The sequence below is a fragment of the Sinocyclocheilus anshuiensis genome, unplaced genomic scaffold (assembly GCF_001515605.1).
Source record: "Sinocyclocheilus anshuiensis isolate Anshui unplaced genomic scaffold, SAMN03320099.WGS_v1.1 scaffold1357, whole genome shotgun sequence".
NCBI classification, from domain to species: Eukaryota; Metazoa; Chordata; class Actinopteri; order Cypriniformes; family Cyprinidae; genus Sinocyclocheilus; species Sinocyclocheilus anshuiensis.
Genome location: NW_015548270.1, coordinates 37,664 through 57,182, shown reverse-complemented (window position 1 = coordinate 57,182; position 19,519 = coordinate 37,664). Strand labels below are relative to the sequence as shown.

Below are 19,519 nucleotides of genomic sequence, written 5' to 3'. Positions count from 1 at the left end.
CCCACTCACTCACACACACACACACACACACACACACACACACACACACACACACACACACACACACAGTCACACACTCACACACAGACACATGACCAATTAAAGAAAATTTAAGGAATACACTGAACGGAACTCAATACGTCTCTAAACGTAAATGTCTCGCATTAGCAACGCTTCAAAGTCTAATAATACAGCTTCCAACAGATCTTCATTAGTTTTTAATTAATCTGACAAATAAATAGCTTAAGGCTTCAATATTTCTGCTCCAAACAGCAGAATACGGAAGTAACTTCTCCTGTATCTTCCGATCACACGCTTCCTCAGTATTTCTGTCTGGTTTTCTAGTTCAAATGTCTAAAGATTCATAAATCAAGATACATTTACTGGAGAAACAAAATTAGATAATGCAATGCCAACTGAACCCAAAGGGAGTAATAAATAAACAGGTGAGCTTCGGGGTTTAATCAAATCCCAGGCTTGTTTCGCAGAAGGTCTGTCGCTGTATGAACGCAGTGATGGAGAGTCTCACCCCGGTTTGTAGAGATGCAGCACCACCCAGATTCCCGCTCCGGCTTTATTGACCTCCTGCACGTAATCCTGCCCCGAGATCTCGCTGACCTCCTCAAACCTGTTCTTCAGCTGGTTAGCCTTCCACTCGGCCAGCCTCTTCTGTCTGCCGGACACAAAGCATTATTAACAGTTCGAGCAGCAGCAGGACACTTCAGTGCTGTGTCTGTTTCTGCTGATGATCCACAGCATAACCGTGACTACAGAACCCATTACAATCAGTATGCAAATATATGCAAGAATGACGGCCAATCAGAATCCAGTATGCAAATGCCATTCATTTCCAGCGATAAATCAATAAGACATTTTCAAACTTTAAATGTCTATATAGTTTTTAGTAATTTTTATTTAACATATTCAGGTTTTAATCTTTCATTTCTTAATTATAAAGTTGACAAAAACCAAAACTAGACTGAAATAATTATCTTCTGAATTAATCGCGGAAGTTCAAAACCGAGCAAAACATTTCAAATTTTATTTGTTTTTTAAAATGTCTATAGTTTTTAGTCATTTTTATTTCAGATTTTAATTTTTCAAACTTTAATCTTAATTATAAAGTATAAAGTTCACAAAAACAAAGCTAGACTGAATGCCAAAATTATCTTCTGAATTAATTGCATAAGTTTAATTTGTTTTTTAATGTCTATATAGTTTTTAGTAATTGTTATTTCAGATTTAGATTTTCAAACTAAGTATAAAGTTCACACAGATCAAAGCTGGACTGAAACGAGCCGCAGTTATCTTCTGAATGAACTGCAGAAGTTTAATTCTGAGCATAAACCCTGATCTTTATGGTCACTGGTCACTGACTGAAGTGAAGCTGTGCTCTGTACCTGTACATCTCCATGGCCAGCTCATCTTCCTCACCGAACTCGTCTTCATTCTCCTCCAGCTGCTCTAGAGTCATGCTCTCGTACGTCTTCACTGCAGAACAACACAATCCATCAGCTCATCTACTCCACACACACACACTCACACAGACACTCACACTCACTCACACACACACACACACACACACACACTCACACAGACACTCACAGACACTCACACATACATACACACACACACTCTCTCACACACTCTCACACACATACACACATACACACACACACTCTCTCACACATACACATACACTCTCACACGCACACACTCTCACACGCACACACTCTCACACGCACTCTCTCACACACACACACACACACACACACACTCTCACACATACACACACACTCTCAAGTAAAGCACAGCTGTGACGGACCGACAGACTGCGTCTGATGAAGCTCCTCCTCTTCCTCCTCCGGCGGTGTTTCTTTGGGAGGAAGGATGCCCTTCTTCCTGAGGATGTCATTCCACTCGGTGTCTGCGTTCGGATCCTATATTCAGAAAACAAACAATATTTTAATTTTAGTTAAAGTTTTAGTCACTTTCTCATGGAACTGGATACAAAAAAAAAAAAAAGGTTAATCGTGACTTCTTATCTCACGGTTTTTCTCTGAATTCTGAGATATAAATTCATTATTGCAAGAAAAAAAATCAGAATTACCTTTTTTATTTTGGATATTATTCACAGAGCTACGAGTTTCAGTATTTGTTAACGTTTATTTTATTATAATTAGCAAAAATGTATTAATTTATATTTTTAGTAACGTATAATAGCACTAACTATAATAAAGCTATAGAAACGCCGTTGATTTTCAGTTCTGGAGATTTTCCTTGATATTTTCTTCAGTCTTCAATCGCAGACAACATCAACCCAAGAAGAAGAGATAACCAATGTAAACACACACAGAGCACTAGTTCTGAGCTTAAGAGACTAAACTAACCCATCATCACCTCCAAACATCCTTCACACAGACGCGAGGAAACACAAATCAACAATGTGACAATATAATGAGCATTAAACTATGATCTAGATCGTTTTAAAGACACAAACCTGCATCTCGGAGCTGCTGTGAATCACGCCTCCGCTCTCACTGCACCGGAAACAGAAGGAGCGCCGCTCAAACTGCTCCGGCCGAACACCGGCTGACAACACAACAACACTCGCCTTTTCATCCGTTTGATCAGTAAATCCGCCGAGAAATCAAAATGAATGCGTTAGCGTCACGACAAAACTGTATAATTACATAAGATGATTAATGCGAACATTTAAAGAGAACATTTCAGAGAAGCGCGTAGGACGATAATCAGTGCTGCACCGTTTTCCGGCGTGTTTCTGAATGTCCATATATGGTGTTGAAGCGCAGCGCACGTACGTCCAGATGCGCTGTCAATCAAATGACGCAACAGGGGCGTGGCTGACTGACTGACGCTCATTCAGCAAATAAATAGTTTTTCTCAGTGGCTTCGGTGCATTTCTCAGAAAAGAAATTAAATTCTCAAAACTACCTGTTCAACCTCCACATCATCTAGTCACTTGCGCACATCATAAAAGCAGTTTCTCTTTCTTTTGAACAAGTTGCAAAATTACTCTCAGATGAACCGAGAGTAATTTTTGGGTGAACTGTTCCTTTAAATATATTGAAGTATTGACTCGAGGCTGGTTTTCAGTAATAAACACTGATTGAGAAACGCCTGGTGTTTCTATATGCAGCACATCCACCGTCATCAGTACTGACACACACACACACACTCACTCTCTCACACACAAACACACACACACACAGGACAACACAAGAGGTACAAATTCTGACAATGGATATTTCCTCGCCGTTGGCCTGATAAATCAACAGTAGCTCTGTGGCCGATGACATTTCGACCACACCTTCTGCTTTTGGTCAGGTTGAAGCCAGCCTCATCCACATGTATGAAGTTGTGAGAAGGTTCACTTGACTCCAGTTCCACGTTGCATTGCAAGGGAAGATATTAGTTGTGATGTAGATGAGAATCTGCAGGTCAGGAGGTGTAGACAGACCGCACTGCAGTTCCTCATACAGTGCTGCATGCAAAAGCATAGCTGTGTTTGTCTTTCTAATTTTGTATCTTCGCCTTTGTGCCCATATTTCTTTTCATCACAATGACGTTGTAATGCTTTTTTGTTTGTATTTTTGTCAGACCACTAGTAAAGTGTAACTGGGAATTCTATCCAGTCTCTTTCAATCAATATCCCACATACAGTAATGTGTAAATTTCTACTTTTGGATATATGGCATACTGTTCAATACAGTAACTGTTATCCAAACTGTTGCCATAGTTTACACCAGGTAATACTAACAGAGTGCACTGTTATATTGACTAAGCATTTTGACTATCTTGTTTGTGAACAATGACTCAAGGACTTTTCATTCTGATGGCACTGATATGTTCATTGATATAAATAATTACTTTTGAGAGATGAACTAAAGATTTTGAGTAAGTTACAGGCTTTTGCAGGTAATCCATTGTGTGGTGCTGTTTGTACGAATTGTTTTGAGAAATGCACATACTTCTTTGCAAATATTAAGGACGATTCGAGAAATGCACCAAAGCGACTGAGAAAAACTGTAAATGAATAAATTTAAAAAACACCTAATTTAGTAACTAGATAAAAAAGTTTGTCAAGACAAATTTTAGGTTGGCTCGAGAAAGCCAATTTTGAAGTAGTTGTAAAAACTTGAAAAGTTTGAAACAGATGTAAAGTTTAAAATTTAGATAGATAGAATGATAGATAGATAGATAGACAGACAGATAGACAGATAGAACGATAGATAGATAGACAGACAGACAGATAGATAGATAGATAGATAGAACGATAGATAGATAGACAGACAGACAGATAGATAGATAGATAGATAGAACGATAGATAGATAGACAGACAGACAGATAGATAGATAGATAGATAGAACGATAGATAGATAGACAGACAGACAGATAGATAGATAGATAGATAGAACGATAGATAGATAGACAGACAGACAGATAGATAGATAGATAGATAGAACGATAGATAGATAGACAGACAGACAGATAGATAGATAGATAGATAGAACGATAGATAGATAGACAGACAGACAGATAGATAGATAGATAGATAGAACGATAGATAGATAGACAGACAGACAGATAGATAGATAGATAGATAGAACGATAGATAGATAGACAGACAGACAGATAGATAGATAGATAGATAGAACGATAGATAGATAGACAGACAGACAGATAGATAGATAGATAGATAGAACGATAGATAGATAGACAGACAGACAGATAGATAGATAGATAGATAGAACGATAGATAGATAGACAGACAGACAGATAGATAGATAGATAGATAGAACGATAGATAGATAGACAGACAGACAGATAGATAGATAGATAGATAGAACGATAGATAGATAGACAGACAGACAGATAGATAGATAGATAGATAGAACGATAGATAGATAGACAGACAGACAGATAGATAGATAGATAGATAGAACGATAGATAGATAGACAGACAGACAGATAGATAGATAGATAGATAGAACGATAGATAGATAGACAGACAGACAGATAGATAGATAGATAGATAGAACGATAGATAGATAGACAGACAGACAGATAGATAGATAGATAGATAGAACGATAGATAGATAGACAGACAGACAGATAGATAGATAGATAGATAGAACGATAGATAGATAGACAGACAGACAGATAGATAGATAGATAGATAGAACGATAGATAGATAGACAGACAGACAGATAGATAGATAGATAGATAGAACGATAGATAGATAGACAGACAGACAGATAGATAGATAGATAGATAGAACGATAGATAGATAGACAGACAGACAGATAGATAGATAGATAGATAGAACGATAGATAGATAGACAGACAGACAGATAGATAGATAGATAGATAGAACGATAGATAGATAGACAGACAGACAGATAGATAGATAGATAGATAGAACGATAGATAGATAGACAGACAGACAGATAGATAGATAGATAGATAGAACGATAGATAGATAGACAGACAGACAGATAGATAGATAGATAGATAGAACGATAGATAGATAGACAGACAGACAGATAGATAGATAGATAGATAGAACGATAGATAGATAGACAGACAGACAGATAGATAGATAGATAGATAGAACGATAGATAGATAGACAGACAGACAGATAGATAGATAGATAGATAGAACGATAGATAGATAGACAGACAGACAGATAGATAGATAGATAGATAGAACGATAGATAGATAGACAGACAGACAGATAGATAGATAGATAGATAGAACGATAGATAGATAGACAGACAGACAGATAGATAGATAGATAGATAGAACGATAGATAGATAGACAGACAGACAGATAGATAGATAGATAGATAGAACGATAGATAGATAGACAGACAGACAGATAGATAGATAGATAGATAGAACGATAGATAGATAGACAGACAGACAGATAGATAGATAGATAGATAGAACGATAGATAGATAGACAGACAGACAGATAGATAGATAGATAGATAGAACGATAGATAGATAGACAGACAGACAGATAGATAGATAGATAGATAGAACGATAGATAGATAGACAGACAGACAGATAGATAGATAGATAGATAGAACGATAGATAGATAGACAGACAGACAGATAGATAGATAGATAGATAGAACGATAGATAGATAGACAGACAGACAGATAGATAGATAGATAGATAGAACGATAGATAGATAGACAGACAGACAGATAGATAGATAGATAGATAGAACGATAGATAGATAGACAGACAGACAGATAGATAGATAGATAGATAGAACGATAGATAGATAGACAGACAGACAGATAGATAGATAGATAGATAGAACGATAGATAGATAGACAGACAGACAGATAGATAGATAGATAGATAGAACGATAGATAGATAGACAGACAGACAGATAGATAGATAGATAGATAGAACGATAGATAGATAGACAGACAGACAGATAGATAGATAGATAGATAGAACGATAGATAGATAGACAGACAGACAGATAGATAGATAGATAGATAGAACGATAGATAGATAGACAGACAGACAGATAGATAGATAGATAGATAGAACGATAGATAGATAGACAGACAGACAGATAGATAGATAGATAGATAGAACGATAGATAGATAGACAGACAGACAGATAGATAGATAGATAGATAGAACGATAGATAGATAGACAGACAGACAGATAGATAGATAGATAGATAGAACGATAGATAGATAGACAGACAGACAGATAGATAGATAGATAGATAGAACGATAGATAGATAGACAGACAGACAGATAGATAGATAGATAGATAGAACGATAGATAGATAGACAGACAGACAGATAGATAGATAGATAGATAGAACGATAGATAGATAGACAGACAGACAGATAGATAGATAGATAGATAGAACGATAGATAGATAGACAGACAGACAGATAGATAGATAGATAGATAGAACGATAGATAGATAGACAGACAGACAGATAGATAGATAGATAGATAGAACGATAGATAGATAGACAGACAGACAGATAGATAGATAGATAGATAGAACGATAGATAGATAGACAGACAGACAGATAGATAGATAGATAGATAGAACGATAGATAGATAGACAGACAGACAGATAGATAGATAGATAGATAGAACGATAGATAGATAGACAGACAGACAGATAGATAGATAGATAGATAGAACGATAGATAGATAGACAGACAGACAGATAGATAGATAGATAGATAGAACGATAGATAGATAGACAGACAGACAGATAGATAGATAGATAGATAGAACGATAGATAGATAGACAGACAGACAGATAGATAGATAGATAGATAGAACGATAGATAGATAGACAGACAGACAGATAGATAGATAGATAGATAGAACGATAGATAGATAGACAGACAGACAGATAGATAGATAGATAGATAGAACGATAGATAGATAGACAGACAGACAGATAGATAGATAGATAGATAGAACGATAGATAGATAGACAGACAGACAGATAGATAGATAGATAGATAGAACGATAGATAGATAGACAGACAGACAGATAGATAGATAGATAGACAGATAGACAGACAGATAGAAATATAGAACGATAGAATGATAGATACATAGATAGACAGACCGATAGATAGAACGATGGATGGATGGACGGATAGAACGATAGATAGAACGATAGATAGATAGATAGATAGATAGATAGATAGACAGACAGATAGAGACAGATAGACAGACAGACAGATAGATAGAACGATAGAACGATATAGATAGATAGATAGACAGACAGACAGACAGACAGACAGACAGACAGAGATAGATAGATAGATAGATAGGACAGACAGACAGACAGACAGACAGATAGATGATAGACAGACAGACAAGACAGATAGATAGATAGATAGATAGATAGATAGATAGACAGACAGATAGAGACAGATAGACAGACAGACAGATAGATAGAACGATAGAACGATATAGATAGATAGATAGACAGACAGACAGACAGACAGACAGACAGATAGATAGATAGATAGATAGATAGATAGATAGATAACATGATTTAAAATGCATTGCAAGAGTTCCTAACTGAAGATCACATGATCACAAACAGATATCACTTCCGTGAAGTGACCATCGCATGTTCCCTTCGCTAACCGACTTCTGGAAGTGATTCAGTTGTTCACTTTCGTTTGGAACGTCCCTACAAATGGTCCCCTTCCCGAAGTGTCCTTCAAGGGCGCAAAAAAGCAGTTTGGAATACACCCATGATTAGCATGTTGGTAGCATGTTTCTACATGATTAGCATGATGTTAACATGTTGCTAGTATGTTTCTGACACGATTAGCATATAGCTAATGGCTTGCTTAGTTGGGGACGCTTGACTGATTGCACAGACACTATTGGTAGAGAACTGAACTGGATGATGAATCACTGAATCATCAATCAACTGACTTTAGCTGGAAAAATTATTCTTTGTTATTGTCCTCTTGCATTACTGACCAACTATTTTCCTGTTTAACACTGTAAAGCTGCTTTGACACAATCAGTATTGTATAAAGCGCTATATAAATAAAGGTGAAAGGTAATTAGCATGTTGCTTGCATGTTTCTGGCATGATTAGCATGTTGTTAGCATGTTTTTAACATGATTAGCATGTAGTTAACATGTTAACATGTTTTTAACATGATTAGAATGTTGCTAGCATGATTAGCATGCAGTTAACATGTTGATAGCATGTTTTTAACATGATTAGAATGTTGCTAGCATGATTAGCATGCAGTTAACATGTTGATAGCATGTTTTTAACATGATTAGAATGTTGCTAGCATGATTAGCATGCAGTTAACATGTTGATAGCATGTTTTTAACATGATTAGAATGTTGCTAGCATGATTAGCATGTAGTTAACGTGTTGCTAGCGTGTTTTTAACATGATTAGCATGTAGTTAACATGTTGATAGTGTGTCTCTAGCATGATTAGCATATTGTTAGCATGATTAACATGTTGCTAGCATGTTTCTGGCATGATTATGATGTTGGTAACATGTTGAGTATTGCTAGTAAATAGAAAGACAATTTTTTCAGATTTCCAAATGTCATGTTCACCGAAAACATATTAACCAAAATCCTGTATTTACTGTCCGTGAAATCCAAATATGCAAACAATTCTAACTTTTTTATTGCAACATTTTGATAACAATCAAATCTTGATAAACATCAGAATATTAAAATATTAATAGAAGAGAACAAAAGGAGAAATATACATCTTTAAACATAGAACATCTGGCAATGTTCTCAAACATTCTTAACGTTAACAGAACGTTTGTTCAACGTTATCTCGTCAACGTTGTCAAAATGTTAGCATAAAAATATTATTTATACATCGTTCATGGAGCTTTTTTTCTGAAAAGTTTAGTTAATTAATTTTTTGAATGTTACTGCTTGTTTCATTTAAACACATCTATGTAACGTTCCCTTAACGTTCACGAAATGTTCTTAAAACATTTAAAACACTGTACTTTTGAACATTCAGTTTTCATCATACAGGATGCGTGTTATAAATCAATCGATTAAAGGACATATTTAAGTAATTTATTATGTCTTATTGCTGTTAACGTATAAAGATAGTGACCTATTTCTATTTTACCAGGAGTAAAAGTACGCCCATACATTTGCGGATAAGGAATTTTGTTATTATATATAATATGTGAATTATAATATACCTATATTATAAATATAACAATTATCTTAGAAAAATAAAACATCCCAAATCACTTCAGAATAATTGTGCATAAATACAATTTAGTTTACACACATACATTTGAATACAATAAAAATATACTAAGATTAATCATCTATCGATCACTGAATTCCACCAACGTCTATAAAGCCCCGCCCCCGCGCGCGAATGATTGACAGGCAGAACGTTCTTCTGATTGGAGGAGCGGCTGTCAGTCACACAGATTCTCAGCGGCGACCGTTTATTCGCGATATAGAATTAGTTATTAAAACGGTAGGCTTTTGTTTTGTCACCTCAGTATAACCAGACCAGCACATGTAAAATCGCTTTTCAGTAACTTCTGCAGCTAAAGACAATAAAAAGAAGCGTCGGTTGGTTCCTGTCAGTCAGTGGAATTCGCGCGGGAAACGCATCGTCAGCTTTATTCGTGAGGAGAACCGGCAGGCGGTGAGATGAAACTTCCCCCGCCGGAACCGAGGGCAGGAAAGCTGGAAAAAGCGGAAATAAACAGTCGCGCCGAAAGAGGAACTGCAGTTATGGGCGGAATACGAGGCTAGTGCGTACTACAGAGAGCAACGCGAGCCGCACTCGTGAGGATGTGGATCACTCCTGAAGAAGTCGCGCTGAAAAACGCGCTGAAGCTCTGGGTGACCGACAGATCCAACGATTATTTCCTCCTGCAGCACCGGCGAGGACACGGAGACACGGGAGGGAAAATCACAGGTGAGTCCCGACATCTCTTTTGCACTCTGATCAATCACCGAGCTCCGAGTCTGTAGCGTTAGTCTGGCGGAGCAACAGCTGCATCCTGGTCTTTCTGGGAGTTTCCTTCACGAGGAGATCACAACAAACATTCACAACAGCGCCTGTGGCTCATAATAGACGTGGAAACAAAACAAGGCTGTAATCATGACTTATTTTCCCACTTGCGGTCAAAGTTCTTGCATAACTTCAGTGAAATCTCGTTTATTGTTACGTGCTCTGAAGTACAGAAGTGCCTTGTTATAGTTGAGCTCAAAGATCAGACGCTCTGCTCTCTCTGGTGTTTAATGTGAACGCTTTGTTGTGTTTTTATGATTTGAGGCTTCAGAACTATAGTACAGTCTACTGCTATAACATCTGATCTACTGATACTAGTTAGACTCAAATGTGTGTTTCTAAGCAGAACGAATCGCTTTATGATGCTGCTTGAACTCGTTTTATAAACTGGATTATGTAGATCAGGACAACTAACTAGTGTTATGTTTCGTAAACTAATCTGAAACCAGCAGCCAAACCAGCTGGACAGCCTTTTTTGCATTCAGCTGATTTTTTTTCTTCTTCTTTTTTTTTTACTGTAGGGTATGTGTGTATACATATACACATATATATGTGTGTGTGTGTGTGTGTGTAGTTAAAATATATATTTATATAAATGCATATAAAAATATATATTATTATATAATATAATATTTAAAAAAGTTAAAATATATGAGCTATAAGCCTATTAAATAAATTTAATAATTAGTTGTTAACTTTAATAGTTGTTTATATATATGTATACACACACACATACTCCTTCATTTTTTATTTCATAATTTTATATTATTTATATATATTTACTGAACATATTTTAATAGAATGTCCAATTTTTAATGATATTAGACAACGATATTATTCAGAAAATATACTAAAAGATATTTTTTAAAAAGTCTCTCCTTCCTTGTTTGCTTTTGTATAATGATTGTTTCTTAAGAAAATGTTATATTATTGTAAATAATGATGTATTGAAATGATATTGTTAATGTTGCCATGAATTATTAGCCATGGTTGCTGATAAATAAATGAGATAAAATAAATAAAAATAAATGTGTCTGTGTATTAACTATTAAGCTTAGTTTCATGACACCTCTTGATCTGCTAGTCTTGAGTCACTGAATCAGGTTTTCAGCACCGTTTGTGTGTCTTTTATGTAGTTTTTTTGGTTGTAATGATTTTCCAGAAGCAGTATGCCACTTGAGGGGTTGTTATGAAAGGAATCTCATCGCTCTGCTGTGTGTCATCTTTAACAAACACTCTGAAGACGTCACTATGAACTCGAGTGTCCTATTGCTTAGTGCTGCTTCTGTGACTTTCATGGTGTGTTGTTTTATTAATAAATGCCGATTTGATGTAATGTCATTCTCAGAGTTTTTTGGGTTATAAATCAAACAGTTAGTGTTGTGTTATAACTCTCCTCGTAGGTCTGGACCGTAAAGGGGAGCGTTACCCTCAGGACGTGTGTATACTTCGTGTGATATTGATTAACTATATGAACTGATATAAATATATACATTTTCTGCCTCCTTATCTTGAAGTATGTGATCATTGTTAATGCATAGCCTATTAATAGACTGAATCATGCAGTGAAAGAGCGCACCATAAAAGCGCACGCACTAAATCCACGATACCCGCCACAGCTGATTTTTACCCACATTTGGCGGGTTGGCGGGTGTTAATTTCAAACCCTGTGAGTGTCTGTTTGTGTCTGTGTGTCTATGAGTGTGAGAGTGAGTGTGTGTGAGTGTGAGAAGGAGAGCCGGTTATTTGTGTTCTCCTCTTTCTCTTTCTCTGTTTGTTGTGTGGACAGGATCAGGAATGGCAAACATCAGACTCTTATTGTCTCCCGCTGAGCGTTTCCAGACATAGAAACGTGATCTTGTGCTGTTCTGATGAAAGTCCAGCAGATGTGAGCGCGTTTGATTGGCTGGTGGATTATGATGTGTGACGCCATCAAAAATGAGCTTAATAACCGCGTGTGTGATTTTACTGTGTGTGCTGATTTACAGCGTTGTATGAGTGTGAAACAGTCTGATCTTCCATGAAAAATGAGAATTCTGCAGTCATCTGAGATCTCGATATGAACATATTCTGCTTTTTCCAGAACAGATGAGCTGAGCACATTTTCTAGCTCTGTACTCCTGGCTCATTTGTGTCTGTAGTTTAATGGTTAAATTCAAATTTAAGCAATCAGAAAGCATGTCTAGTTAATTAAAATCATAGAAACTCATACAATTTAACAACAATTTATTAATAGTTTCCAAATTCATTTTCCCCCCAAAATTCCGTTTCAATGGTTTAATAAAATTTTAATAAAAAACCATGTTTAATCAGTTGAATTGTTACAATAATAATAATAATAATAATAACAGGGCCCTATGAAATGTTTTATTTAAGAAGTTCTGTGCTGTCTTTTATGTTTGCATAAATTCTGTTCTTTTTTCCCACATTTTTTTAAATGTGATTTTTCAAAAATTACATTATTATGGCCCTATGATTGATTGATTGATTATTTGTTTTTCCAGTGTTTTCCTTTTTTTTTTTTTTCTGTTTTAATGTTTTAATTAAATTTTAATAATCAAAAAGCACGTCTTGTCAATTATTGAATTCATAAAACTTTAACAGTTTCATAATTCATTAGTTTTACCACAATAGGGAACTAAGAAATGTTTTATTTTTCAGAAATGTGGGGTTAATTTTTCTGGATTTATGATTTGATATAAAGTTAGTATAAACAACTCATAAAGTTAGTATAAACATTAACAATTTAATTAATCTATTAAAACACAATAAAATGAAATCAGAGGCATGCAGAACATGCAGATTTAATGTTTCAATAGCAGTATTTTTTTGCTTTAATATTCACACACACTAGCCTCAATTTGAGTCATTGTACAACCCTACTTTTTATTTATTTCATGCAAAATTCTGCGTTATACTGTAAATATAAAAAGACTTTATGAACCAAACCAGCCAGCTTTTGATTCAAAGCAAGCAAAGACGAGACTGAATCAAATCACAATCATGTTCTGTTGAATATGTCACCGGTTATAAGAATGAAACACCATGGTATTTGCTAAATATTCATTAATTCAGTGATCCCATTCAGTGAAGGATTCATCAGACTGATTCAAACCGACAACTTTTTGAATCATTTATTAAAGGAATCGAGTCATTTGACCGCTCATGCTGTGTTTGTTTTTTGTGCAGCTCAATAGAAAGGCGTGTTTTCATGCAGTTCACAGCAGAGTGATCTAAATGCTTCAGGTTTTTGCATAGAGAAAATAGCGTTGTTTTACTTCAGGAATCCTCATGTGTGTTTCAGAACAGGCTGATCATGACCGACCACTGTAAACATGTGTAGTGCTTTATTCCACACTGATCAGCATTGCTGTGAGTCTGTTCTGCTCGGGTGATTTGTGTTGATTCGGGTGACTGCAGTTCGAATACGAAAGTGAAACGTTCTCATGCTGATGTTAGATCAGGCCATATGAAGTGTGGTATAATAATAACTCCTGTGGCACACAGCTGTGCTCTTATAAACACACACATTCATCAACAACACCGCAGTACTGAATTCATGTGTAGCAGCATAAAACATTAATACTGTATTGACTGATATCCGTGAAATAGCGCTGAGACTGTCATGCTTTTGGAGGATGAGGTTTTGGAGAAAAGTGGTTGTTTCATTTAGGGGCTATGTTTGGATCCCTTTCAAATCTGTCTTATTTTTTTTCCCCATAAATTCTGTTTGCATAAATTCACAAATTCTTTTTTTTTTCATATTAAATTTTTCAGTATTACATTTTCATGGTAAAAGTCAATTTTAGTAATCATAATCATGCCTAATTAATTGAATCATGAAACTTTAATGAAACTACAATTTGCCAACAATTTATTTAAAGTCTTTAAATAAAGATCTATCTATCTATCTATCTATCTATCCCATTTTAATGTTTACGCATGTCTCATTAATTAAAATCATGAAATGCATGCAATTTATTAAAAGTTCCCAAATTCTGTTTCATTTACCCCAAATTCCTGTTTTTTTTTAATGGTTTAATTACATTTTAATAATCACAAAGCATGTCTCATCAGTTGAATTCCTAAAACCTTAACAATTTCATAATTTTGTTTTTACAATTTTTACAATAGTGCCCTAAGAATTATTATTATTTTTTTAGAATTTCGGTTTTGTCTGCTTTAATTTTTCTGGATTTATCGTTCTCTCACGTCACTCTGCAGCAATATAAATTGTTGTAATGTAATATAATATTACATTTCATTAGGGATGTAACGATTAACAGCGAGCCGGTTGAAAATCGATTCAAATATGTGACGATTCAAATAGGTTGAGATGCTAAACAAATCGCGATTCAATTAGGGGCATGAGTTTATATGAATGTATGTCTGAGGGGAACTTACTGTCTTTAGAAAAGTTTAGATGGTATTTTTTCTTTTCATCTTGCCTCTGTATCAGAAAGAGCTTTATTGCCAAGTATGTTTGCACATACAAGGAATTTGTTATAGTGTCACAAGCTTCCAGTACACGGAGACCACAAAAAAAGAATAAATTGTATGTACAGGTGTGCTATAGATGGAATAGGAATAGAATAAAATAAAATAAGTTGTAGGGATGTACTAGGGTTTAGGGTGTAATTTTTCTAGAGTCAATTTTATTATTAAATAATATTATTAAATTTATTATTAAATAATCAGAACGCATGTCTAATTAATTGAAGTCACTAAACTTTTGCAATTTAACAATTTATTAAAAGTTCCATTTTAAATTTTCTGAATCACATTTTAATGGTTTAAATTTTAATAATCAAAAATCATATCTAATCAGTTGCATTCATAAAACATTTACTTGTTTTATTTTTACAATAATAGGGCCATATGAACTGTTTATTTTTTTCAGAAATTGTGTTGTCAGTTTTCTTTTTTGGGGGGGGATTTATATTACAAATTCATTATCAAAATGCTGGTAATCAAATGAAGGCATAAAACATTAAGAAATCAATTAAGTTTGTGTTACTTATTTATTTGATTTGGGGCTTGTTTTAAAATTTCAGTTTAGTTTGCTTATTTACATTTGCATTATATTTAAATTTTGTTATTTAGCAGACACTTTTATCCAAAGCGACTAACAAATGAGGACAATAGAAGCAATCAAAACCAACAAAAGAGCAATAATTTACTAAGTGCTATATTAGTATATTATTATAGTGTTATATTTCAATTTATTTCAAAATTCAGTGCTGTGTGTGTGTGTTGCAGGTTTGCTGGTGGGCGCGCTGGACACCGTGCTGGACTCAAATGCGCGCGTGGCCCCGTTCCGGATCGTTCTGCATGTTCCCGGGTCGCAGGTCAGCTGGGTCATAGCCAGCGGTGAGAGCTTATGTTCAGTGTGTTTGCATCTCTCACGCTCGTGTGACACCCTCTCTTCATAAGCACCAGTGTGTTATGCAGTCACTTGCACATGTGTGTGATCGCATTATCTGTGTGTTTTTTTTTTTCCCCCGAGTTCTGTTTCAATTTTAGTTTTTTGTAATGCTTTTTTCCGTATTAATTTTTCTGTATTCAATTTTAATGGTTAAATTCAATTTTAGTCATCAAAAAGCAAGTCTAATTAATTGAAATCATGAAATGTGTTTAATTGAGTAAAAGTTCCCAAATGTTGTTTTATTTTTCCCAAATTCCTGTTTTCTGTTTTATTTTTTCTGGATTCCGTTTTAATGGTTTAATTATTTTAATAATCAAAAAGCATGTCAGATCGATTGAATTCATAAAATTGTAACAATTTATATACTGTATTCATTACAATTTTTTTTACAGTAATAGTGCCCTGAGAAATGTTTTATTTTTTATGTTTATTATTTTACAAATTCATTATCAAAATGCTGGTAATCAAATGAAGGCATAAAACATTAAGAAATCAATTAAGTTATTATCTATGTGTGCTTACAGGAGCCACGATAGAGGAGGTGCAGAAACACTGGAAATGGCTGGATCAGAACCTGCTGCCGTACATGGCTGTGCTTGAGAATAAAGAAGACGCTGCCAGTTTTGTGCAGGGCAAAGTGAAAGTACGGCCTCTCCACAGACTCACACAAACATTACATTCAGTTCAGACTTTGAATGTCTCTGTGTTTCTATGTAGGGTTTAATCGCGGAGGAGGTTTTGGGCGGTCAGGCTGCACGGGAGGATGATCCGGCACGCTTTCGGGAAGATCTGGCACGGTTCGAGCAGCGCTTCGGACTCCCTCAGCGAGAGAAACTGGTGACGCATTACTCCTGCTGCTGCTGGAAGGGCCACGTGCCGCGCCAGGGCTCACTGTACCTCACCACCAACCACATCGCCTTCTACTCATTCCTACTGGGCAAAGAGGGTGAGGAAATGAATTAAATGCTGTCATTTGACCACTTCTGGCATCTTTGTGCTGTGTGTGTAACTCATGCGTGTTGTATTTGTGCTCAGTGAAGCTGTTAGTTCCGTGGGCTGAAGTGACGCGGCTGGAACGTGTGTCGGTGGGTTTGCTGACGGATGTGATCCGTGTTCACACGAGACGGAAACAGAGGGATTTCTCCATGTTTCTGAACGTGGACGAGGTGATGAGGGTCATGTGTCAGCTGGCTGATATCGCCCTCCGCAGGCTGCTGGACAGCGGTGGACTCACACTCGACCAGTCACTGCAGGACTCCACCAACATAACCAAGAGGTGAACATCTGCATCACATCTGCAATTATGTCTACATCTGAAATCACATTTACATCACATCTACATCTACTGTCGTATCTACATGTGCAATCACATCTACATCACATCTACATCTACATCACATCTACACCTGCAATCACACGTGCAATCACACATGCAATCACATCTACGTCACATCTATATCTGCAATCACGTGCAATCACATCTACGTCACATGTATATCTGCAATCACATGTGCAATCACATCTACATCACATCTATACCTGCAATCACACGTGCAATCACATCTACGTCACATCTATATCTGCAACCACATCTACACCAGCAATCACATCACATCTACATCTGCAATCACATGTGCAATCACACATGCAATCACATCTACATCTGCAGTCGCATCTACATCACATCTATACCTGCAAACACATCTTACATATGCAATGACATCTACATCTACACCTGCAATCACATCTACATCTGTAATCACATCTACATCACATCTACATCTGCAATCACATGTGCAATCACATCTACATCTGCAATCACATCTACATCACATCTACATCTGCAATCACATCTACACCTGCAATCACACGTGCAATCACATCTACATCTGCAATCACATGTGCAATCACATCTACATCTGCAATCACATCTACACCTGCAATCACACGTGCAATCACATCTACATTTGCAATCACATCTATATCTGCAATCACATGCAATCACATCTACATCTGCAATCACACCTGCAATCACATCTGCAATCACATCTACATCTGCAATCACACGTGCAATCACACCTACATCTGCAGTCACATGCAATCACAGATGCAATCACATCTACACCTGCAATCACATCTACATCTGCAATCACATGTGCAGTCACATCTACATCTGCAATCACACGTGCAATCACACATGCAATCACATCTACATCTGCAATCACATCTACATCACATCTATATCTGCAATCGCACATGCAATCACATCTACATCTGCAATCACATCTACATCACATCTATATCTGCAATCACACATGCAATCACATCTACATCTGCAATCACACGTGCAATCACACCTACATCTGCAATCACGTGCAATCACATCTACACCTGCAATCACACGTGCAATCACACCTACATCTGCAATCACGTGCAATCACATCTACACCTGCAATCACACGTGCAATCACACCTACATCTGCAATCACACCTACATCTGCAATCACACCTACATCTGCAATCACATCTACATCACACCTACATCTGCAATCACACCTACATCTGCAATCACATCTACACCTGCAATCACATCTACATCACATCTACATCTGCAATCACACCTACATGTGCAATCACATCTACATCTGTAATCGCATCTAAAACTGCTTCCCATCTGCACCACATCTATTATCACATCAGTTGTAATAAAGTAAGACATCAGTGAACCTGTTGTGAATCTGTTTTATGGGCCTCATTGAATAGTACTTACTTTCTATCCAGCCAATCATCAGCAGGGATGTGATTATCATATACTTCCTTCACTAAAAGAGAAGTTCTGGTACGAGAAAGACAGTGAAAACAAGTAAAGCAGAACAGAGAACAACAGTCTGCAGAATATAGAGATGATGATGGTTGTGAATCAAATTACAACAGATTCAGAACGGCAGCTGCATCAGAGCTGTTAATGGATGATGAATGGTTAAGAGAAATAAGCACAAGTCATGAGTCTGTGGTTTGCGACTGCATGTAAACCCGTGCTGGTGCTGTGGGCCGTGCGTTGGGTGTGAAAACTGCATTTGCATGTGTAGCTGCATGTGTATTTATAGAGCAGTGGTTTTGTTCTCTGCTGCTTTGATCAGAATCTTTCATCCATTTCAGATCTACAAATAAACAGCAGTTGTATTTAGAGGCCAACTGGCAGATTTTACTGATAGCTATGTTGGACCACACTGGCCGATACCAATTAACCCACGATAGTTAAAAAAAACAAAAAACAAACAAACAAAAAGTACTGAACCATACTTTGTAAATGAATAAACATATTAACATTAAATATTAATTACATATTGATCGTTAAAGTTAGTTCATAGTTCACAGAAAGACAAATGTTTCGCTTAAAAATGCACAATACACAATCTTCCCGCCTAGGGTGAAGTCATTATGTACAATTTGCTTTCTCACGTCACTAGCTTTAAATACAGTTAACAAATGCATTA

At 36.2% G+C, this 19,519-nt stretch overlaps 2 protein-coding genes across 2 annotated transcripts in view; one reads left to right on the top strand and one right to left on the bottom strand.

Moving 5' to 3' along the window:
- pdcl3 (phosducin-like 3) overlaps window positions 1-10,814 on the bottom strand; it is a 19,752-nt gene extending 8,938 nt beyond the window's left edge. The window contains exons 1-5 of the mRNA XM_016443304.1: window positions 10,806-10,814; window positions 2,501-2,536; window positions 1,826-1,940; window positions 1,401-1,491; window positions 530-673 (exon numbers count right to left, since the gene is read on the bottom strand). Of these exons, the coding sequence (XP_016298790.1) occupies window positions 530-673; window positions 1,401-1,491; window positions 1,826-1,940; window positions 2,501-2,506 (356 nt within the window). The 5' untranslated portion in view covers window positions 2,507-2,536; window positions 10,806-10,814. The remainder of the gene's footprint in view (window positions 1-529; window positions 674-1,400; window positions 1,492-1,825; window positions 1,941-2,500; window positions 2,537-10,805) is intronic.
- Window positions 9,942-19,519, top strand: part of tbc1d8 (TBC1 domain family member 8) — a 38,755-nt gene continuing 29,177 nt past the window's right edge. Inside the window, exons 1-5 of the mRNA XM_016443306.1 lie at window positions 9,942-10,501; window positions 15,857-15,967; window positions 16,547-16,665; window positions 16,740-16,968; window positions 17,058-17,298. Coding sequence (XP_016298792.1) covers window positions 10,375-10,501; window positions 15,857-15,967; window positions 16,547-16,665; window positions 16,740-16,968; window positions 17,058-17,298 — 827 coding nt within the window. The 5' untranslated portion in view covers window positions 9,942-10,374. The remainder of the gene's footprint in view (window positions 10,502-15,856; window positions 15,968-16,546; window positions 16,666-16,739; window positions 16,969-17,057; window positions 17,299-19,519) is intronic.